Below are 24,344 nucleotides of genomic sequence, written 5' to 3'. Positions count from 1 at the left end.
TGGTAAAGACTCTGCATCCGCAGCCCCCAGGACCTGAAGGATCCGACCTCTAGTGCAGGAGCGACCCCCAGGTGGCCCTCTCCCTTGCCCAGGTGGTGGCTACCCCGAGGAGCCCCCCCCTTGCCTGCCTGCATCGCTGAAGAGACCCCTTGGTCTCCCATTGATTCCTATTGCGAACCCGACTCCTGTTTGCACACTGCACCCGGCCGCCCCGTGCCGCTGAGGGTGTACTTTTTGTGTGGACTTGTGTCCCCCCCGGTGCCCTACAAAACCCCCCTGGTCTGCCCTCCCAAGACGCGGTTACTTACCTGCTGGCAGACTGGAACTGGGGAACCCCCTTCTCCATTGAAGCCTATGCGTTTTGGGCACCACTTTGACCTCTGCACCTGACCGGCCCTGAGCTGCTGGTGTGGTAACTTTGGGGATGCCCTGAACCCCCAACGGTGGGCTACCTTGGACCCAACTTTGAACCCAGTAGGTGGTTTACTTACCTGCAAAACTAACAAACACTTACCTACCCCAGGAATTGTTGAAAATTGCACTAAGTGTCTAGTTTTAAAATAGCTATATGTCATTTGTGTGAAAACTGTATATGCTATTTTGCTAATTCAAAGTTCCTAAGTGAAATACCTTTCATTTGAAGTATTACTTGTAAATCTTCAACCTGTGGTTCTTAAAATAAACTAAGAAAATATATTTTTCTATACAAAAACCTATTGGCCTGGAATTGTCTCTGAGTGTGTGTTCCTCATTTATTGCCTGTGTGTACAACAAATGCTTTACACTACCCTCTGATAAGCCTACTGCTCGACCACACTACCACAAAATAGAGCATTAGAATTATCTCTTTTTTGCCACTATCTTACCTCTAAGGGGAACCCTTGGACTCTGTGCATACTATTCCTTACTTTGAAATAGTGCATACAGAGCCAACTTCCTACAGCCCTGACTTGACAAGAGGTGCCAAATCCAGTTCATAGGCCCTTGGAAGTGAGTTCTGGGGCAACAAGGAATAGACTAGTGCACAGACATCTAGAATGACTTCAGGACCAGAGCTGCTCTCTGACGCCACACTGCTGCCTGAGTCGCAACCGTTTTTCCCACTGAGTGCAACAACGCAACCTCCACTGCAGGCCCAGCCCTGCCACAGCACCTACAAAGTCCCACTACAGCGTGAGTCCAGAGCGCTGTGTCACTGACGTGCATGGCACCCGACTCCGCCACAGCACCTGCGGCCCTATGGCGTGATCACACCACCACAAAGTTGACACCTCACGTCTTGACCTGCTGGATCCATCGATCCCGCCTTGCCATAAGGAACAGCCACCTCGCGGCCAACGCCACATCACCCTCCCTGCAACCGTAGGAAACCAACACCTCATCTCCCCTGCCCTGGACAGAAGAAAGGAACTGACAACTCACCTCTCCAACTCTGTGCAACCTCATATATTTTCTTGAGTGTATTACTCAGGAAGCCAGCTTACAAGTACTTCCCCACACCTCATATATGACCTGCAAGTCTTTCAAAACTATGCTGCATTTGTATTGCTACCAATATTATAAGACGACCACAGCCTAGAAAGCCTTGTAGACTTCCTATGTGGAATAACTCGTTATTTTTCTTACGCTTAATGGGTCCACAATATGTTTTAAAGTATTTGCTCACCATTACAAACCCAGTAAATCTTTGCATCCATAAATGTTGTGGCTCATTCTTTGGTAGTGACTTTCTGTGGTCTGGAGACCTACATTTTGGACTAATGATCTAGTCAGTTTAAAACCTATTCAATATCCATTTTCATTTTGCAAAGCTCTGAAAACTGGTCTACGATTGCCTATCCTCCCAACTATTTCACTTGACAAAAAATTATGCTATATCATTATGGTTTCATGCTCCCATGGGTTAGCTTGATCTTGGTATAAAATGAAATACCTTTCTCTGGTTGCTGTTCTTCCTCTACCTCTTCTTCACTTGATGAAGCCAAGTATGCCTGGAAATCCATGTCTAGAATTTCATCTTTTTTAAATGTCCTGTTTAACATACTCAGCCGATCGTTATCAGTTTCATCCCAGGTGATTTCAACCTATGACATTAGAGAATAAGAAATAAACAGATTGACAAATAAATCTCTCACAACTGGAATACGAACCCAGACCAGTTTGTTTAATTCCGAATTATTTATTCAAACACCAAGGTGCTCATTCAGACTTCGGCGGTAACTGAACCGCCACGCAGGCGGCGGTCTTTTGACCGCCGCCAGGGTGGAGGTGCAGACTGCCAAATAATGAGTGTGGTGGTTTAGCCTGTGCCAAACCGCCATTTCGCCATTGCTTCCACCAGGGCGGTTGGACCCACAGGGCCGGAGCTGAGAATCTCCGACCCGGCGGGCCACCCAATACCGCAGCGGTATTCCGAGTCCCCGTTCCGCAAGGGTTTCCATGGCGGTAGCACCGCAGTGAAATCCCTGGCGGAAAGGCTACCAGCAACAGGAATTTTCATTCCTGTTGCCGGTAGATAACCCACCCCACTCGTAGTGACCCCCCCACTAGCCCCTCCAGTAGAGACTCTCCCACCCCATCCCTATACTGAACCCCTCCCGCAAATGCAAACACGCACACCCTGACACACACTCACAACCACCACCAGCACGACTACTGGAGGATTTTCTCCCAAACTGAGGCGGAAGTCCTTCAGTACTCGGAATATGGCGGTCGGAGGACCTCTGGCATCCGCGACTTCAGCGGTCTTACCAGAAGACCGCCGAAGTCGGAATGAGCACCCAAGTCATAACACCATGCGAGTCACAGTTAACAGCAACCATGTAACACAGCTGTTCAAGGACAATTTAAAAAAAATCAAAAATGAAAATCGAACTTAATTATTGAAAAAAAAAATATATATATATTATTTTTCCTCCAAACCACGAGCACACATCCTTGCATCATTGCAAAATATTCCTTGCATTTGACTTGTTTCACTTCGGGCTAGCATTTGGTTTATATGAAAGACGTATTTATTTGAAATTTAATATTCACTCAACCGTTTTAAATTACTGTGACCGCCTTCACTTTTGTGAGGAACAAATGTGGAAAATCAGTTTGCCTGATTGCAGATTTGGCAGGTTATGCCAAAATGGCATTAAATATTACTTTTAGCCTTCTTGTTTATGAAGATGCATATAATAGTTATTAAATACTATAGTTGTATTCCTTTTTATTATTTCATTGAAATATGTGGTCTGTCTCTCTATGAATGGCCCTATGCCCTCAATAAGAAGTAACTGTTTCTGCTTACGATTAGTTAATGTAAGAACTACACATTTTCCATACCAGTACTCAGTGGTTGGAAATCAGTAAGAGGTTTTCGAAAGGAAAAAGAAAATATGGAAACACCATTTTGTTTTACAATTTTTTCCTCATTTTTGCTTAATAAATTCAAACATCATCAAACTCTGACCAGCTTGCTGCCTCTATCTACCATAAAAATACATTTTAAAAAAATGATTAAAATCAACTTTATAATGTCACAACTCCCATATCACAAAGCTGTGGATTCAGGCTGGATGAGCCATAGCTAAAGGAGATCTTAAGGGCAATCCTGAAGTTATGACTGAGGTGAATTACTTGTTGCTGGACATCTGTTTTAGGCCACTCAATCTCATTTAAACATCCTGGGATAGATGGCTATGAAAATATCTGTAGGTTGTGAAATTTGACATTCTGAGAGTGGAAACTATGAATCGCTTGTTGAAAATTGCACTTTGTCTCTAGTGAAGTTTACTGCAAATTTCCGCATCAACTCCCGTAACAGCTAATACCATCTCCAGGGGAATGCGGAGACGTTAAAAGCCTTTTTGGGTGTAGGTGAAAAGCTTTAAAAAATCATTCCCACTGTTTTCTGCTGCACTTAAAGATGCAGATGCTGATGGCGCAGAAGGATGCCTATTAATGAATGATTTCAAAAATGAGGAATGGGTGTGATTTGGGGGTTTGCATTGTTTCAGCAAGGTACAGTTGCTTTGAGGGCGGCCACAGTCACAAAATTTGCCATAGCTGGTTTAATGAGCCACAGTACACAAATGAGAAAGGCTGCACATCTGGTCTCTCGTGGGGGTGAAAAGCAGCCACAGAGAGATGGCAATTGCCAAAAACAGGGGACAAGGAACCACCAAGTAGATGCAAGATAGTTGTTATCATGGAGATGACTCTCTGGCCTCTCTAGTCTCCAATACCCTCTCTTTGTGAATTCTGAAAGTAGTGACAGCAAACCTTGGAGGCCATATTTGGATCTGTGGAAAGGTGGGGCTTTCCATCTATGTTAATACGTAGTTTGGCCGGGCATATCAGAGCATATGCTGTTACAGTTTTCATTAGGGTGTATTTTACTAGGAGAATCTCTGCGTGTGGCTTGAACTGCCAGGTTGCAGTCAGGATAGATGGACAAGCGGTTTCCTGGAACGAGACCTCACCCATCTCCCTTGCCAACTAGAGGACAGTTTCTCTGTCCTTGAAGGCAATGAGGCAGCCAATAATGGAATTGGGCGGAGGCTTCCAGCGGAGGGTACGAGCACAGGAATCAATGCGCCTCCTCCACCGAGACCACCTGCTTCAAAGCTACTCTGGTAAATAAGGATTCCAGCAGAGCTCCTATGTAGGGCTCCATGGCTAAGGACTCAAGGGGTGGAATCATATGTGTTTTGTTTATAATATCCCTTCAGACACTTTTATTTAGGCCGGTCGTTCCAGAGTCAGGCAAGCGGCTGCTGGCGTAAAACTGCTTGACTCAACAGCAGCCACACCCCAGTATGGTCAATCTCCCATGGTGCCGTCCCACAACACCCCAGTGTAGGCCCAGTCCCAGACAACAAACATCTAGTCTTTTGTAGAGAAGTCCGATCCTCCCTATCCTAAGCTCGCCCCTAGCAACATTGCACAGCAGCCTGCAGACCGACCAAGCAGGATCAAACAGGATCCCAGACTTGGCTGCATATCTTTGGTCACCTGTGCTTCATTCCTCACCGTATGTGGCAGCCACCACTTACACACATCGTATCCTGTAGGAAGTTGGCTCTGTATGTGCTATTTCAAAGTAAGGAATAGCATGCACAGAGTCCAAGGGTTCCCCTTAGAGGTAAAATAGTGGTAAAAAGAGATAATACTAATGCTCTATTTTGTGGTAGTGTGGTCGAGCAGTAGGCTTATCCAAGGAGTAGTGTTAAGCATTTGTTGTACATACACATAGACAATAAATGAGGTACACACACTCAGAGACAAATCCAGCCAATAGGTGTTGTTATAGAAACATATCTTTTCTTAGTTTATTTTAAGAACCACAGGTTCAAATTTAACATGTAATATCTTGTTTGAAAGGTATTGCAGGTAAGTACATTAGGAACTTTGAATCATTTCAATTGCATGTATACTTTGCAAGTTATTCACAAATAGCTATTTTAAAAGTGGACACAGTGCAATTTTCACAGTTCCTGGGGGAGGTAAGTTTTTGTTAGTTTTACCAGGTAAGTACGACACTTACAGGGTTCAGTTCTTGGTCCAAGGTAGCCCACCGTTGGGGGTTCAGAGTAACCCCAAAGTTACCACACCAGCAGCTCAGGGCCGGTCAGGTGCAGAGTTCAAAGTGGTGCCCAAAACGCATAGGCTTCAATGGAGAGAAGGGGGTGCCCCGGTTCCAGTCTGCCAGCAGGTAAGTACCCGCGTCTTCGAAGGGCAGACCAGGGGGGTTTTGTAGGGCACCGGGGGGGACACAAGCCCACACAGAAATTTCACCCTCAGCGGCGCGGGGGCGGCCGGGTGCAGTGTTAGAACAAGCGTCGGGTTCGCAATGGAAGTCAATGAGAGATCAAGGGATCTCTTCAGCGCTGCAGGCAGGCAAGGGGGGGCTTCCTCGGGGAAACCTCCACTTGGGGGTCACTTCTGCAGTGAAAGTCCGGTCCTTCAGGTCCTGGGGGCTGCGGGTGGAGGGTCTTTTCCAGGCATCGGGACTTAGGTTTCAGAGAGTCGCCGTCAGGGGAAGCCTCGGGATTCCATCTGCAGGCGGCGCTGTGGGGGCTCAGGGGGGACAGGTTTTGGTACTCACAGTCGTAGAGTAGTCCGGGGGTCCTCCCTGAGGTGTTGGTTCTCCACCAGCCGAGTCGGGGTCACCGGGTGCAGTGTTGCAAGTCTCACGCTTCTTGCGGGGAGATTGCAGGGTTCTTTAAAGCTGCTCCTTTGGATAAAGTTGCAGTCTTTTTGGAGCAGGTCCGCTGTCCTCGGGAGTTTCTTGTCGTCGTCGAAGCAGGGCAGTCCTCAGATGATTCAGAGGTCGCTGGTCCCTTTGGAAGGCGTCGCTGGAGCAGAGTTCTTTGGAAGGCAGGAGACAGGCCGGTGAGTTTCTGGAGCCAAGGCAGTTGTTGTCTTCCGGTCTTCCTCTGCAGGGGTTTTCAGCTAGGCAGTCCTTCTTCTTGTTGTTGCAGGAATCTAGTTTCTAGGTTCAGGGAGAGCCCTTAAATACTAAATTTAAGGGCGTGTTTAGGTCTGGGGGGTTAGTAGCCAATGGCTACTAGCCCTGAGGGTGGGTACACCCTCTTTGTGCCTCCTCCCAAGGGGAGGGGGTCACATCCCTAATCCTATTGGGGGAATCCTCCATCTGCAAGATGGTGGATTTCTAAAAGTTAGAGTCACTTCAGCTCAGGACACCTTAGGGGCTGTCCTGACTGGCCAGTGACTCCTCCTTGTTGTTCTCATTATTTTCTCCGGCCTTGCCGCCAAAAGTGGGGGCCGGGGCTGGAGGGGGCGGGCAACTCCACTAGCTGGAGTGTCCTGCGGTGCTGTGACAAAGGGGTGAGCCTTTGAGGCTCACCGCCAGGTGTTACAGCTCCTGCCTGGGGGAGGTGTTAGCATCTCCACCCAGTGCAGGGTTTGTTACTGGCCTCAGAGTGACAAAGGCACTCTCCCCATGGGGCCAGCAACATGTCCCTAGTGTGGCAGGCTGCTGGAACCAGTCAGCCTACACAGATAGTCGGTTAAGTTTCAGGGGGCACCTCTAAGGTGCCCTCTGTGGTGTATTTTACAATGAAATCTACACTGGCATCAGTGTGCATTTATTGTGCTGAGATGTTGGATACCAAACTTCCCAGTTTTCAGTGTAGCCATTATGTTGCTGTGGAGTTCGTGTTTGAAAGACTCACAGCCCATATACTCTTATGGCTACCCTGCACTTACAATGTCTAAGGTTTTGCTTAGACACTGTAGGGGCATAGTGCTCATGCACATATGCCCTCACCTGTGGTATAGTGCACCCTGCCTTAGGGCTGTAAGGCCTACTAGAGGGGTGACTTACCTATGCCACAGGCAGTGGGAGGTTGGCATGGCACCCTGAGGGGCGTGCCATGTCGACTTAGTCATTTTCTCCCCATCAGCACACACAAGCTGGCAAGCAGTGTGTCTGTGCTGAGTGAGGGGTACCTAGGGTGGCATAAGACATGCTGCAGCCCTTGGAGACCTTCCCTGGCATCAGGGCCCTTGGTACCAGGGGTACCAGTTACAAGGGACTTACCTAGGTGCCAGGGTTGTGCCAACTGTGGAAACAATGGTACATTTTAGGTGAAAGAACTCTGGTGCTGGGGCCTGGTTAGCAGGGTCCCAGCACACTTCTCAGTCAAGTCAGCATCAGTATCAGGCAAAAAGTGGGGGGTAACTGCAACAGGGAGCCATTTCTTTACATATCCTCACTGCTGCAGGGCCTGCACAGCCAGCCCAAGGCTGACAAGTGCCATGGAGCGCAGGTCATTGGTATCTACAGGTCCCTTCGCATAATTTCCAAGCTGGCCTTTCCGAGCTCAAAAAGGTATCAGGAAATGATGCACTTGATAAGTTCAGCACCAGTTCTCACGCTTTGATGGGCACCACAAGTGTAAAGTTATTGGCGGATATTTGGATCGGCCGGTAGAGCCTCACCAACGGGCAACTATCTTGCAGCATGACTCTCTGGTACCACATGAAGTATTCCTTGATTATTACGGCCAAATCTATGCAGATATTGCAGTTCAATATGCTAAAGTCAGTGGAAAGCAGATAACAATACAATGTATGATGTTTTACAATAAGCTGTTTGCAATGAGTTATGTATTACAATAAAAACACACACACACACACACACACTGACAATACTATGATTCTTGGTGACGTAATGTTGTTGAAGAATTACAAAACCCTTAAACATCAAATTACCTATCTGAGAAAACAAAGTTTTGGACAACACTACTAGTTTCTCTAAATTACACACCAAACGGTTACTATGCTGCAACGTGCAGTTGATTCTGACCCAAAACATTTGCTAATGCTATCGAGAAATTCTGAAATTATCTCCATAGGCCTAATATGTTCGTTACTGATGACAATTATATGCAGATCAACCAGAAACCAAACGAGATGCACTATGTGCCTGCTCTAGTCCCGGGAAATAATTTTCTAGATGTGCGTAAATTATATTCAAGATACAAACAATCTTACAGATTCCAATGTTGATTTCTCTGAGCATTATTAGATCTTAACAGAGTGTGTATATTTATTTATGTTAATTACTAAATAAACACACACAAAGTGCATCAAAAGCAGGCAGTTTAAGCATACCTTGGAAGTTGCCATTGCTGCTGATGTGAAATATTTTGGTTTATATACAGTGAAATCCACATCAGTAGCAACATCCTTTGGCTCATCATTAAACGTGACCTCGTCTGGAATAAACCTGTAAAGCAAGACCAGAAAAAACATGAGCAGGCAAGTTCTGCAGTGCAGACAATAATAGGCAGCTAACAATTTAAATATTCACTTAGGACCAGGCATGTCAAGACAAGCTGTAGGTTTAAAGTTCAAAGCTGAAAGAGCCCAGCAATGCCTGACAAATGAACTTAGCGGTTTAGCATCAAGCACCCCATTTCTCATTCTCTGTTAAAAGTGGTTTCCAATACTCAAATATAAGTGGAGATCTCCACAGGATGCTTATATCTTATCTTAGACAGCCTGCCTTCTATGGGTTATCAAAGCCATGCTATTATTCACTCAAGTAGATACCTATGGTTGGAACAGGCTTATTAGGAGCAAATAACCTTCAGTTAGTGTGTTTCATAAATAAAAAACTGTTTTAAATCTTTATTTTCTAGGACAGCCCTTTCAATCAGGTGTGCCATATCAGCCACCTTGTGGCAGGAGCGGAGTCATTTTAACACAGTTAAAAGCATTCTTTAGTCTGCAAATACTTGTAGTTCAGATTTTTTTATTTTGTATGGTAGGACGAAACTAGCTAGACCTCTAAAGCCCAGGGGCTTCTTGGTTGCACTCCACAAAACTTAATAAATAAATACATAAACTATTTAGAGAAACAGACCAGCTACAGAGGGCAGATGTTAGCTGACGGTAACTGGGTGTAACACTTGTCTATTCGTTCCTCACTCCTTCGTGGCTTGTATGTACACATGCATTTGGTGGGGTTTTTCTGAACAGGTGGAAACGAGCAAGTGTTTTTTTCTAGTACAGAAAATGGTGAGAGAAACCGTATTCCAATTACCCAGACCAAAGCACGTACAAGTGGGCCACAAATGCAATATTCTTATGCATAAAATACACTAAATACTCCACCTTAAATCCACAAAGGAACAGCTACTTTCAAATTCCAGTCCATCACATTCCTCATAAATTTTGTTAGCAGTTTCAGGAGAATCGCATTCTACCACTGCGTAGAAGTACTTTAAGCGTTTGAACTGGTATTCTCTGAGCTTCTCCCTACAAACCCTGCAAAACGATGAAAAGAAAGCAACCTGTTAGTTTTGCATACATTGAACAAAAAATAAGATAATGCATTTGTTTATTGCCAAGGAAAGCCATTAATCTGTATATCATCCAAACACTGTCTTCTTACATTGTAGGCCTCATTACGAGTGCAGTGGTTCTCGGACTCCCACGCTCCAGGCGACCGCCACATTACAATCCTGGCAGGCGGACCCGCCAGGGGACTGCCATCACTGCCAGGAACATCGGTCCCGAGGGGTGAGTTCTACTCAGCCACAGCGCGCTGAACTTAGACCTCCATGCTAATACCAACTCAACTTTCTGCTAGCCTTTCCATGGTGATCACCCCACCATGGAAAGGCTGGCAAAAGTCAGTGCAGGGGCCCCCCCTGCCGAGCACCATCAGAATGCGCACTGTCTGCTTTGCAGATAGTGCACATTCCGATGGTGCTTTTGTGCTACGATATTGGCCTTGGCTCCCTTTAGGGAGCACTGTTCTCGCTCCCATAGCACTGTTCCCGCCAGTCGGCCCAGCAGGAACAGCATAATACAATGTTCCCGCAGGCCAGCCCGGCGGGAACATTGTAATACGCTTGGGGAGACACCATAGATATGGCGGTGGCATCCTCCCCACAAGTTTGGCAGTCGGCCCATCCAACCGCCAAACTCGTAATGAGGCCCTGTGTCTTTAAGCTCTCTTTAAAGTTCATCTTGACGTTACAGATGAAAGGAAGTCATTGTACTACCAAAATAACCAAATGGAGAAGCTTGAAGTAAATCATCCATCTTTAAGAACGATTTACCTCTAACTGTAGATTCTTCACCTTAGAATAAACCCAGGCATCAGACTGTATTTTTCGTAGCAGTGCTCTCACACTCCACTAGGTGGAGTCGTGTGGCTCCTCATTGGCTCCACACTGTCCTAGAAGTGAGGGTGCAGTACCACATATGATTAACACCTCAGTGAGCCGACGTCAGTTTCACCTCTTTACTCTTTCCCTGTCATCACACATAGAGCATGAGCAATTGTAGGTAACAATGTGCTGAATACTAACTTTGGACATTTTTGGATGTTAAAAAGAGACCCCTCCACAGAATGGGAGGTCTGAGGGGAGTGAGGAACCTTCGATTATTCACCAGAATGGCATAACAGAAGGGGATTTCTTCTTTTTATGGTTACGTCTAACTGTAGATTTCTTACCTTAGATTAAACACTAAAGCAGATCCTCCACAAGGGGATGTTGAGAAAAGACTGTGAAAAAGACTTGCAAATTGAGCAGGCAAAGTGTTCTTCCCACCGGACATGGCTGTCAAGCCAGTAGTGCTTTGTGAACGAATGAACAGACAACCACATTAAACTTTACACCTGGTGGAATGGACACTCAGACCTTGCAGGGCCTGTTCCTTGGCCAGTGCATAGTACATCTTAGGGGAGGGGGAGCCAAGAGTGATGGACTGTCTAATGTGAAAGGGAGTTACACTTTTTGGTAAAAAGGCCGCCCAGGTCCTCAGCACCAATTTGTCTGGGAAGGGTAGGATAAGGCAGTTGCACTGCAAGTACCTGTATTTCACACATGCAACAAGCTGACAATCGCAATAAGGAAGACAGTCTTCAATGTCAGGAGATGCAGCGTTCAGCTAAGCATCTGCTCAAAGAGTGTATAATTGAGAAATGTCTAGACCAAGGTAAAGACCCACTGTGCTATTACAAATGGTGTGGAAGTAAATATGTGCCTAATCTTTAACAAACCTCATTACGTTCCCCATCCCCCCCTTTTTTTTTTTTTTTTTTTTAAACAAGGACAGTTAGTCCGACAAACAAAGAAAACTGAAAAAGGCTGACAAAAGCCTTTTAGGGTACACATTGCAGGGCCCTTCTGGGCAAAAACAAACAAACCACAAAGCACATCTAAAAGCTTTGTCTGTAAAGCGTCAGTGTTACAAACACCAAACCAGGTTAACATTTTGTCCCAGCGCTCGGAACAAATAGATTTTGTGGAGGAAAGTCTTGTAGTGAGGCTGACATCCACCACTTTAGGTGGCAAACCAAACACAGTCAATTAATACTGCTCAAGCTCCATGTATGTAAGTGTACATTCGTCTGGAGGGCCCTTTTCTGCTGCACATACAAGAGGTCCTTGTGAAGTGGCAGCGTGATCGGAAGACAAATGCTTTTGTCCACGATTTCCAGGTACCACACACTCCTGACCAAGTCTGGGGGCCCTTAGGTGGCTCTGGCCCAGTCATTCCTGATGATCTTTAAAACGCTGGGCAGGAAAGGTAGAGGCGGTGGGCGTTTAGGAGTCCTTTGCTCCATTTTAGCCAGAAGGCATCACCTAATGAATGCTTATGGGGAAACTCTAAAACATGCAGAAATGGTGACATTTCATGTTCAACAATTGCAAAACTGTCTAGCCATGGTTCTCCCCACTGGTGGGATACACCCTGCATCACCTGGGGATGCAGCCGCCACTCATAATCTGCCAAAGTCCACTCAGTTCGACAGACAACTGCTCAGTTCGTCTGCTCTAGCATTCAGAGACTCTGCCAGGTGACTGGCAAAGAAAGTGGTGCCCTGGCACTCCAAACATTTCCAGAGATACAAGGACCCCGACAAAACACCACATTCAACTCTACTTTATTGCAGTACCACATGGTGACGGTGTTGATCACGACAACCTGCACCAGCCTCTCCTTGACGGACAGCAGTAAGGCCTTCAGAGCCAGATGAATGACTCGCATCTATTGCTATCTGACGTGGTATCAGCCCTCCACTGCACCATACTTTGACACATGATGAGAGTCAGAACCAAAAAGATAATGGAGCCTGTGCTGGGAGGTGAGACACTGTGATACAGGGTTAGAGTCAGGCAGCATGACAACCGGCTCTGCTTTTGTAATTTCATAGAGTAACATTGATTGAGCTTGACGACAATCCGTTTCGGCACAGTGACAGGAACCAATGTGGACTAGGTGGCCAGAGTGGAACTCTGTACTGAGTCAGTACGGATCCAGTAGGGGGTCCCAAGGAGACAGACTGCTTAGGGGAGGGAATCACAAACTGTAACCTAACTGGAGACCACTACAGTTCCATGGGGTCTGAAGGCATGCCAGTGGGAGCCAGAAGCGCAATGAAATTTTGCAGCATGGCTTCACTGAAAGCTTCAATTTGCTGCAAGGTCCATGACATCTCTGGACCAACTGAGGTTGATTCCTGCTTTGCTTTTTTATGCTTATGATTGACTTCGACTTACGGGGGAAAAAGCTGAATGGTCACAGGAGCTGCCCTGGGACAGATTCTTGGCTCATGACTTTGAGCAGAGCAGGATCTATGCAGAGGCAACAACTTTTTCATGTGTTTGGTGACATACAACTTTGTCTGCCGGTCTCATATTGCCACTGGGAGCATAAGGATGCACTTATCACACAACTTAGAGTTGTGTCCTGAGCTCAGACACCAAAGAGACACTTCGTGCAGATCCGTGATCAACATATGCTTACTGGGGTCACAGTACGGCTTCAAACCTATCATTTTAGGTGGGGACCTCATCCCCCAGTGAACTGGTTTTGAAGCCATTGGAAAACTGTGAAATGTGGGAGCATTGCTCAGGATCCACGTCAGAAGGCATGGAAAGAAAGCAGCTGTTATCATAGAACATGATGCTTTGGTGCTTTTATGCGGCCCTCCCTGTCTGTTCTAGGGCAGTGTGGAGCCACCAAGGAATGGCACAATGCCACCTAGCAGGACACAGAAGTACTGCTACAAAAAAGTCTTCTGATTCAGTCTGGCACCTGGAGGATATTCTAAGGTGAGGACTCTGACACTAGAAGTATCCATCACATACATCATTCATTCTTGCTCAAATCGAAATGTACAGTGAATGTTTTACAGAAGCAAACAGAGAGGAGAAGTTAGAAGAGAATGGCTGAAACTGATAACAAAACAATGCAAAATAGGTAAAAAACAATTAAAGTATTCATCATGGGATATTCAAATTAGATTCATTTGAAACTGCTAGATCACACTGAATTAAACCAGGGATTTGGAACTCCTATAGCCAGACACGCAGGACATATTGTTTGGGGTCAAGGACAACAAGTTTTCATGCCTCTTTTGTCCCTGGGACAAGCAGGCCCAACCCTCAACAGTACAAACTCTTTGGCTGCCAGTCCACATTTAATTAGGGATCAGGAAAGTGCACTGTCTGAAGTCAAAGTAATGTTTGTGTTCACATATTGATGCTGTTCATAACTTTTATTTACGTTTCATTAATGCAAAGCCTTTATTATTAAGGTGAGCGCTCCAAGGAAATGTAATCCTCGGACTGCACTACTGACAGTGAGTGATTCAGTATAAAAATGTATATACATGGTTGCAAAGTTTAACAATACGGGGCTGTAAGGAAATGCCTCCTTGGCAGGGTTGCCCCCTGACTTTTTGCCTTTGCTGATGCTATGTTTACCATTGAAAGTGTGCTGAGGCCTGCTAACCAGGCCCCAGCACCAGTGTTCTTTCCCTAACCTGTACTTTTGTATCCACAATTGGCAGACCCTGGCATCCAGATAAGTCCCTTGTAACTGGTACTTCTAGTACCAAGGGCCCTGATGCCAAGGAAGGTCTCTAAGGGCTGCAGCATGTCTTATGCCACCCTGGAGACCTCTCACTAAGCACAGACACTCTGCTTGCCAGCTTGTGTGTGCTAGTGAGGACAAAACGAGTAAGTCGACATGGCACTCCCCTCAGGGTGCCATGCCAGCCTCTCACTGCCTATGCAGTATAGGTAAGACACCCCTCTAGCAGGCCTTACAGCCCTAAGGCAGGGTGCACTATACCATAGGTGAGGGTACCAGTGCATGAGCATGGTACCCCTACAGTGTCTAAACAAAACCTTAGACATTGTAAGTGCAGGGTAGCCATAAGAGTATATGGTCTGGGAGTTTGTCAAACACGAACTCCACAGCACCATAATGGCTACACTGAAAACTGGGAAGTTTGGTATCAAACTTCTCAGCACAATAAATGCACACTGATGCCAGTGTACATTTTATTGTAAAATACACCCCAGAGGGCACCTTAGAGGTGCCCCCTGAAACTTAACCGACTATCTGTGTAGGCTGACTAGTTTTAGCAGCCTGCCACAAACCGAGACATGTTGCTGGCCCCATGGGGAGAGTGCCTTTGTCACTCTGAGGCCAGTAACAAAGCCTGCACTGGGTGGAGATGCTAACACCTCCCCCAGGCAGGAATTGTCACACCTGGCGGTGAGCCTCAAAGGCTCACCTCCTTTGTGCCAACCCAGCAGGACACTCCAGCTAGTGGAGTTGCCCGCCCCCTCCGGCCAGGCCCCACTTTTGGCGGCAAGGCCGGAGAAAATAATGAGAAAAACAAGGAGGAGTCACTGGCCAGTCAGGACAGCCCCTAAGGTGTCCTGAGCTGAAGTGACTCTAACTTTTAGAAATCCTCCATCTTGCAGATGGAGGATTCCCCCAATAGGGTTAGGATTGTGACCCCCTCCCCTTGGGAGGAGGCACAAAGAGGGTGTACCCACCCTCAGGGCTAGTAGCCATTGGCTACTAACCCCCCAGACCTAAACACGCCCTTAAATTTAGTATTTAAGGGCTACCCTGAACCCTAGAAAATTAGATTCCTGCAACTACAAGAAGAAGGACTGCCCAGCTGAAAACCCCTGCAGCGGAAGACCAGAAGACGACAACTGCCTTGGCTCCAGAAACTCACCGGCCTGTCTCCTGCCTTCCAAAGATCCTGCTCCAGCGACGCCTTCCAAAGGGACCAGCGACCTCGACATCCTCTGAGGACTGCCCCTGCTTCGAAAAGACAAGAAACTCCCGAGGACAGCGGACCTGCTCCAAGAAAAACTGCAACTTTGTTTCCAGCAACTTTAAAGAACCCTGCAAGCTCCCCGCAAGAAGCGTGAGACTTGCAACACTGCACCCGGCGACCCCGACTCGGCTGGTGGCGATCCAACACCTCAGGAGGGACCCCAGGACTACTCTGATACTGTGAGTACCAAAACCTGTCCCCCCTGAGCCCCCACAGCGCCGCCTGCAGAGGGAATCCCGAGGCTTCCCCTGACCGCGACTCTTTGAACCTAAAGTCCCGACGCCTGGGAGAGACCCTGCACCCGCAGCCCCCAGGACCTGAAGGACCGGACTTTCACTGGAGAAGTGACCCCCAGGAGTCCCTCTCCCTTGATCAAGTGGAGGTTTCCCCGAGGAATCCCCCCCTTGCCTGCCTGCAGCGCTGAAGAGATCCCGAGATCTCTCATAGACTAACATTGAAAACCCGACGCTTGTTTCTACACTGCACCCGGCCGCCCCCGCGCTGCTGAGGATGAAATTTCTGTGTGGACTTGTGTCCCCCCCGGTGCCCTACAAAACCCCCCTGGTCTGCCCTCCGAAGACGCGGGTACTTACCTGCAAGCAGACCGGAACCGGGGCACCCCCTTCTCTCCATTCTAGCCTATGTGTTTTGGGCACCACTTTGAACTCTGCACCTGACCGGCCCTGAGCTGCTGGTGTGGTGACTTTGGGGTTGCTCTGAACCCCCAACGGTGGGCTACCTTGGACCAAGAACTAAGCCCTGTAAGTGTCTTACTTACCTGGTTAACCTAGCAAATACTTACCTCCCCTAGGAACTGTGAAAATTGCTCTAAGTGTCCACTTTTAAAACAGCTATTTGTGAATAACTTGAAAAGTATACATGCAATTTTGATGATTTGAAGTTCCTAAAGTACTTACCTGCAATACCTTTCGAATGAGATATTACATGTAGAATTTGAACCTGTGGTTCTTAAAATAAACTAAGAAAAGATATTTTTCTATATAAAAACCTATTGGCTGGATTTGTCTCTGAGTGTGTGTACCTCATTTATTGTCTATGTGTATGTACAACAAATGCTTAACACTACTCCTTGGATAAGCCTACTGCTCGACCACACTACCACAAAATAGAGCATTAGTATTATCTATTTTTACCACTATTTTACCTCTAAGGGGAACCCTTGGACTCTGTGCATGCTATTCCTTACTTTGAAATAGCACATACAGAGCCAACTTCCTACATTGGTGGATCAGCGGTGGGGTACAAGACTTTGCATTTGCTGGACTACTCAGCCAATACCTGATCACACGACAAATTCCAAAATTGTCATTAGAAATTCATTTTTGCAATTTGAAATTTTTCAAAATTCTTAAAAGTCCTGCTAGGGCCTTGTGTGTTAAGTCCCTGTTTAGCATTGTCTTTTAGAGTTTAAAAGTTTGTTAAAAGTTTGAAATTAGATTCTAGAAACAGTTGTAGATTCTTAAAAAGTATTCCAACTTTTAGAAGCAAAATGTCTAGCACAGATGTGACTGTGGTGGAACTCGACACCACACCTTACCTCCATCTTAAGATGAGGGAGCTAAGGTCACTCTGTAAAATAAAGAAAATAACAATGGGCCCCAAACCTACCAAAATACAGCTCCAGGAGCTTTTGGCAGAGTTTGAAAAGGCCAACCCCTCTGAGGGTGGCAACTCAGAGGAAGAGGATAGTGACTTGGAGGAAAATTCCCCCCTACCAGTCCTATCTAGGGAGGACAGGGTCCCTCAAACCCTGACTCCTAAAATAATAGTCAGAGATGCTGGTTCCCTCACAGGAGAGACCAACACCTCTGAAATCACTGAGGATAGCCCCAGTGAAGAGGACATCCAGTTAGCCAGGATGGCCAAAAGATTGGCTTTGGAAAGACAGATCCTAGCCATAGAGAGGGAAAGACAAGAGATGGGCCTAGGACCCATCAATGGTGGCAGCAATATAAATAGGGTCAGAGATTCTCCTGACATGTTGAAAATCCCTAAAGGGATTGTAACTAAATATGAAGATGGTGATGACATCACCAAATGGTTCACAGCTTTTGAGAGGGCTTGTGTAACCAGAAAAGTGAACAGATCTCACTGGGGTGCTCTCCTTTGGGAAATGTTCACAGGAAAGTGTAGGGATAGACTCCTCACACTCTCTGGACAAGATGCAGAATCTTATGACCTCATGAAGGGTACCCTGATTGAGGGCTTTGGATTCTCCACTGAGGAGTACAGGATTAGGTTCAGGGGGGCTCAAAAATCCTCGAGCCAGACCTGGGTTGACTTTGTTGACTACTCAGTGAAAACACTAGATGGTTGGATTCAAGGCAGTGGTGTAAGTAATTATGATGGGCTGTACAATGTATTTGTGAAAGAACACCTGTTAAGTAATTGTTTCAATGATAAACTGCATCAGCATCTGGTAGACCTAGGACCAATTTCTCCCCAAGAATTGGGAAAGAAGGCGGACCATTGGGTCAAGACAAGGGTGTCCAAGACTTCAACAGGGGGTGACCAAAAGAAAGGGGTCACAAAGACTCCCCAGGGGAAGGGTGATGAGACAACCAAAACTAAAAATAGTAAAGAGTCTTCTACAGGCCCCCAAAAACCTGCACAGGAGGGTGGGCCCAGAGCCTCTTCACAAAACAATGGGTACAAGGGTAAAAACTTTGATCCCAAAAAGGCCTGGTGTCATAGCTGTAAACAGCATGGACACCAAACTGGAGACAAGGCCTGTCCCAAGAAAGGTTCCACTCCAAACTCCCATCCAGGTAACACTGGTATGGCTAGTCTCCAAGTGGGATCAACAGTGTGCCCAGAGCAAATCAGGGTCCACACTGAAGCTACTCTAGTTTCTGAGGGTGGGGTGGATTTAGCCACACTAGCTGTCTGGCCGCCTAACATGCAAAAATACAGACAGCAACTCTTAATTAATGGGACTAGAATAGAGGGCCTGAGGGATACAGGTGCCAGTGTCACCATGGTGACAGAGAAACTGGTTTCCCCTGGCCAATACCTGACTGGAAAAACGTACACAGTCACCAACGCTGACAATCAGAGAAAAGTACATCCCATGGCAATGGTTACTTTAGAATGGGGAGGGGTCAATGGCCTGAAACAGGTGGTGGTCTCCTCAAATATCCCAGTGGACTGTCTGCTTGGAAATGACCTGGAGTCCTCAGCATGGGCTGAGGTAGAACTAAAAACCCATGCAGCAATGCTGGGTATCCCTGAACTGGTATGTGTGAAAACAAGAGCACAGTGCAAGGCACAGGGTGAACAAGTAGAGCTGGAGTCTGGAAGAATGGCCCAGCCTACCAAGAGAACAGGAAAGTCAGTTGGGAAACCAACTACAACACAGCAAAAGAAAGGGAACCTCTCTTCTCAGGAAGAAGTTCTGCCCTCTGAGGGAACTGAGCCTTTGGAGCTTGAACCTTATCAGGTTGAGCTCTTAGGCCCAGGGGGACCCTCAAGGGAGGAGCTGTGTAAGGGACAAGAAACCTGTCCCTCTCTTGAAGGCCTTAGGCAGCAAGCTGCTGAAGAGTCCAAAGGCAAGAAAAATGGAACGCATAGGGTCTATTGGGAAGATGGGCTCCTGTACACTGAGGCCAGAGACCCCAAACCTGGTGCCACTAGGAGAGTGGTAGTGCCTCAGCTGTTCAGGAAGTTCATCCTAACATTGGCCCATGACATTCCCCTTGCTGGACATTTGGGACAAACCAAGACGTGGGAGAGGTTAGTCAACCACTTCTACTGGCCCAATATGTCCAACATGGTTAAGGAGTTTTGCCTCTCCTGCCCCACCTGTCAAGCCAGTGGTAAGACAGGTGGACATCCAAAGGCCCCCCTCATTCCACTTCCAGTGGTGGGGGTTCCCTTTGAAAGAGTGGGTGTGGACATAGTTGGTCCACTAGAACCTCCCACAGCCTCAGGAAATATGTATATCCTGGTAGTAGTGGATCATGCTACCAGGTATCCTGAAGCTATTCCCCTTAGGTCGACTACTGCCCCTGCAGTAGCCAAGGCCCTCATTGGTATCTTTACCAGAGTGGGTTTCCCTAAGGAGGTGGTGTCTGACAGAGGTACCAACTTCATGTCAGCATACCTAAAGCACATGTGGAATGAGTGTGGAGTGACTTATAAATTCACTACACCATACCATCCACAAACTAATGGCTTGGTTGAGAGATTCAACAAGACATTAAAAGGCATGATCATGGGGCTCCCAGAAAAGCTCAAAAGGAGATGGGATGTCCTCTTGCCATGTCTGCTTTTTGCTTACAGAGAGGTGCCACAGAAGGGAGTAGGATTCTCACCCTTTGAACTTCTGTTTGGTCATCCTGTAAGGGGACCACTTGCTCTTGTTAAAGAAGGCTGGGAGAGACCTCTCCATGAGCCAAAACAAGACATAGTGGACTATGTACTTGGCCTTCGCTCTAGAATGGCAGAGTACATGGAAAAGGCAACCAAAAACCTTGAGGCCAGCCAACAGCTCCAGAAGTTTTGGTATGACCAAAAGGCTGCACTGGTTGAGTTCCAACCAGGGCAGAAAGTCTGGGTTCTGGAGCCTGTGGCTCCCAGGGCACTCCAGGACAAATGGAGTGGCCCTTACCCAGTACTAGAGAGGAAGAGTCAGGTCACCTACTTGGTGGACCTGGGCACAAGCAGGAGCCCCAAGAGGGTGATCCATGTAAACCGCCTTAAGCTCTTCCACGACAGGGCTGATGTCAATCTGTTGATGGTAACAGATGAGGATCAGGAGGCAGAGAGTGAACCTCTCCCTGATCTTCTGTCATCAGACCCAAAAGATGGTACAGTAGATGGAGTGATCTACTCAGACACCCTCTCTGGCCAACAGCAAGCTGATTGTAGGAGAGTCCTACAACAGTTTCCTGAACTCTTCTCCTTAACCCCTGGTCAGACACACCTGTGTACCCATGATGTGGACACAGGAGACAGCATGCCTGTCAAGAACAAAATCTTTAGACAATCTGACCATGTTAAAGAAAGCATCAAGGTGGAAGTCCACAAGATGCTGGAATTGGGAGTAATTGAGCGCTCTGACAGCCCCTGGGCTAGCCCAGTGGTCTTAGTCCCCAAACCTCACACCAAAGATGGAAAGAAAGAGATGAGGTTTTGTGTGGACTACAGAGGGCTCAATTCTGTCACCAAGACAGATGCCCATCCAATTCCAAGAGCTGATGAGCTCATTGATAAATTAGGTGCTGCCAAATTTCTAAGTACCTTTGACTTGACAGCAGGGTACTGGCAAATAAAAATGGCACCTGGAGCAAAAGAAAAGACAGCATTCTCCACACCTGATGGGCATTATCAGTTTACTGTTATGCCCTTTGGTTTAAAGAATGCCCCTGCCACCTTCCAAAGGTTGGTGAATCAAGTCCTTGCTGGCTTGGAGTCCTTTAGCACAGCTTATCTTGATGATATTGCTGTCTTTAGCTCCACCTGGCAGGATCACCTGGTCCACCTGAGGAAGGTTTTGAAGGCTCTGCAATCTGCAGGCCTCTCTATCAAGGCATCCAAATGCCAGATAGGGCAGGGAACTGTGGTTTACTTGGGACACCTTGTAGGTGGAGGCCAAGTTCAGCCACTCCAACCCAAGATCCAGACTATTCTGGACTGGGTAGCTCCAAAAACCCAGACTCAAGTCAGGGCATTCCTTGGCTTGACTGGGTATTACAGGAGGTTTGTGAAGGGATATGGATCCATTGTGACAGCCCTCACTGAACTCACCTCCAAGAAAATGCCCAAGAAAGTAAACTGGACTGTGGAATGCCAACAGGCCTTTGACACCCTGAAACAGGCAATGTGCTCAGCACCAGTTCTCAAAGCTCCAGATTATTCTAAGCAGTTCATTGTGCAGACTGATGCCTCTGAACATGGGATAGGGGCAGTTTTGTCCCAAACAAATGATGATGGCCTTGACCAGCCTGTTGCTTTCATTAGCAGGAGGTTACTCCCCAGGGAGCAGCGTTGGAGTGCCATTGAGAGGGAGGCCTTTGCTGTGGTTTGGTCCCTGAAGAAGCTGAGACCATACCTCTTTGGGACTCACTTCCTAGTTCAAACTGACCACAGACCTCTCAAATGGCTGATGCAAATGAAAGGTGAAAATCCTAAACTGTTGAGGTGGTCCATCTCCCTACAGGGAATGGATTTTATAGTGGAACACAGACCTGGGACTGCCCATGCCAATGCAGATGGCCTTTCCAGGTTCTTCCACTTAGAAAATGAAGACTCTCTTGGGAAAGGTTAGTCTCATCCTCTTTCGTTTGGGGGGGGGTTGTGTAAGGAAATGCCTCCTTGGCAGGGTTGCCCCCTGACTTTTTGCCTTTGCTGATGCTATGTTTACCATTGAAAGTGTGCTGAGGCCTGCTAACCAGGCCCCAGCACCAGTGTTCTTTCCCTAACCTGTACTTTTGTATCCACAATTGGCAGACCCTGGCATCCAGATAAGTCCCTTGTAACTGGTACTTCTAGTACCAAGGGCCCTGATGCCAAGGAAGGTCTCTAAGGGCTGCAGCATGTCTTATGCCACCCTGGAGACCTCTCACTAAGCACAGACACTCTGCTTGCCAGCTTGTGTGTGCTAGTGAGGACAAAACGAGTAAGTCGACATGGCACTCCCCTCAGGGTGCCATGCCAGCCTCTCACTGCCTATGCAGTATAGGTAAGACACCCCTCTAGCAGGCCTTACAGCCCTAAGGCAGGGTGCACTATACCATAGGTGAGGGTACCAGTGCATGAGCATGGTACCCCTACAGTGTCTAAACAAAACCTTAGACATTGTAAGTGCAGGGTAGCCATAAGAGTATATGGTCTGGGAGTTTGTCAAACACGAACTCCACAGCACCATAATGGCTACACTGAAAACTGGGAAGTTTGGTATCAAACTTCTCAGCACAATAAATGCACACTGATGCCAGTGTACATTTTATTGTAAAATACACCCCAGAGGGCACCTTAGAGGTGCCCCCTGAAACTTAACCGACTATCTGTGTAGGCTGACTAGTTTTAGCAGCCTGCCACAAACCGAGACATGTTGCTGGCCCCATGGGGAGAGTGCCTTTGTCACTCTGAGGCCAGTAACAAAGCCTGCACTGGGTGGAGATGCTAACACCTCCCCCAGGCAGGAATTGTCACACCTGGCGGTGAGCCTCAAAGGCTCACCTCCTTTGTGCCAACCCAGCAGGACACTCCAGCTAGTGGAGTTGCCCGCCCCCTCCGGCCAGGCCCCACTTTTGGCGGCAAGGCCGGAGAAAATAATGAGAAAAACAAGGAGGAGTCACTGGCCAGTCAGGACAGCCCCTAAGGTGTCCTGAGCTGAAGTGACTCTAACTTTTAGAAATCCTCCATCTTGCAGATGGAGGATTCCCCCAATAGGGTTAGGATTGTGACCCCCTCCCCTTGGGAGGAGGCACAAAGAGGGTGTACCCACCCTCAGGGCTAGTAGCCATTGGCTACTAACCCCCCAGACCTAAACACGCCCTTAAATTTAGTATTTAAGGGCTACCCTGAACCCTAGAAAATTAGATTCCTGCAACTACAAGAAGAAGGACTGCCCAGCTGAAAACCCCTGCAGCGGAAGACCAGAAGACGACAACTGCCTTGGCTCCAGAAACTCACCGGCCTGTCTCCTGCCTTCCAAAGATCCTGCTCCAGCGACGCCTTCCAAAGGGACCAGCGACCTCGACATCCTCTGAGGACTGCCCCTGCTTCGAAAAGACAAGAAACTCCCGAGGACAGCGGACCTGCTCCAAGAAAAACTGCAACTTTGTTTCCAGCAACTTTAAAGAACCCTGCAAGCTCCCCGCAAGAAGCGTGAGACTTGCAACACTGCACCCGGCGACCCCGACTCGGCTGGTGGCGATCCAACACCTCAGGAGGGACCCCAGGACTACTCTGATACTGTGAGTACCAAAACCTGTCCCCCCTGAGCCCCCACAGCGCCGCCTGCAGAGGGAATCCCGAGGCTTCCCCTGACCGCGACTCTTTGAACCTAAAGTTCCGACGCCTGGGAGAGACCCTGCACCCGCAGCCCCCAGGACCTGAAGGACCGGACTTTCACTGGAGAAGTGACCCCCAGGAGTCCCTCTCCCTTGCCCAAGTGGAGGTTTCCCCGAGGAATCCCCCCCTTGCCTGCCTGCAGCGCTGAAGAGATCCCGAGATCTCTCATAGACTAACATTGAAAACCCGACGCTTGTTTCTACACTGCACCCGGCCGCCCCCGCGCTGCTGAGGGTGAAATTTCTGTGTGGACTTGTGTCCCCCCCGGTGCCCTACAAAACCCCCCTGGTCTGCCCTCCGAAGACGCGGGTACTTACCTGCAAGCAGACCGGAACCGGGGCACCCCCTTCTCTCCATTCTAGCCTATGTGTTTTGGGCACCACTTTGAACTCTGCACCTGACCGGCCCTGAGCTGCTGGTGTGGTGACTTTGGGGTTGCTCTGAACCCCCAACGGTGGGCTACCTTGGACCAAGAACTAAGCCCTGTAAGTGTCTTACTTACCTGGTTAACCTAGCAAATACTTACCTCCCTTAGGAACTGTGAAAATTGCTCTAAGTGTCCACTTTTAAAACAGCTATTTGTGATTAACTTGAAAAGTATACATGCAATTTTGATGATTTGAAGTTCCTAAAGTACTTACCTGCAATACCTTTTGAATGAGATATTACATGTAGAATT

The 24,344-nt window shown here is 47.6% G+C and overlaps 1 protein-coding gene across 4 annotated transcripts in view; it reads right to left on the bottom strand.

Annotated features, from left to right (window-relative positions):
- The window catches only part of ESF1 (ESF1 nucleolar pre-rRNA processing protein homolog), a 199,337-nt gene that overhangs the window by 142,167 nt on the left and 32,826 nt on the right, over nt 1–24,344 (bottom strand). For all 4 annotated transcript variants that reach the window (XM_069234100.1, XM_069234103.1, XM_069234102.1 and 1 more), the window contains exons 6-8: nt 9,634–9,786; nt 8,629–8,743; nt 1,934–2,084 (exon numbers count right to left, since the gene is read on the bottom strand). In XM_069234100.1, coding sequence (XP_069090201.1) covers nt 1,934–2,084; nt 8,629–8,743; nt 9,634–9,786 — 419 coding nt within the window. The remainder of the gene's footprint in view (nt 1–1,933; nt 2,085–8,628; nt 8,744–9,633; nt 9,787–24,344) is intronic.

This window comes from Pleurodeles waltl, chromosome 5 (genome assembly GCF_031143425.1).
Source record: "Pleurodeles waltl isolate 20211129_DDA chromosome 5, aPleWal1.hap1.20221129, whole genome shotgun sequence".
NCBI lineage: Eukaryota > Metazoa > Chordata > Amphibia > Caudata > Salamandridae > Pleurodeles > Pleurodeles waltl.
Note: the sequence above shows the minus strand (reverse complement) of the source record. Positions and strands in the feature narration are given on the sequence as shown.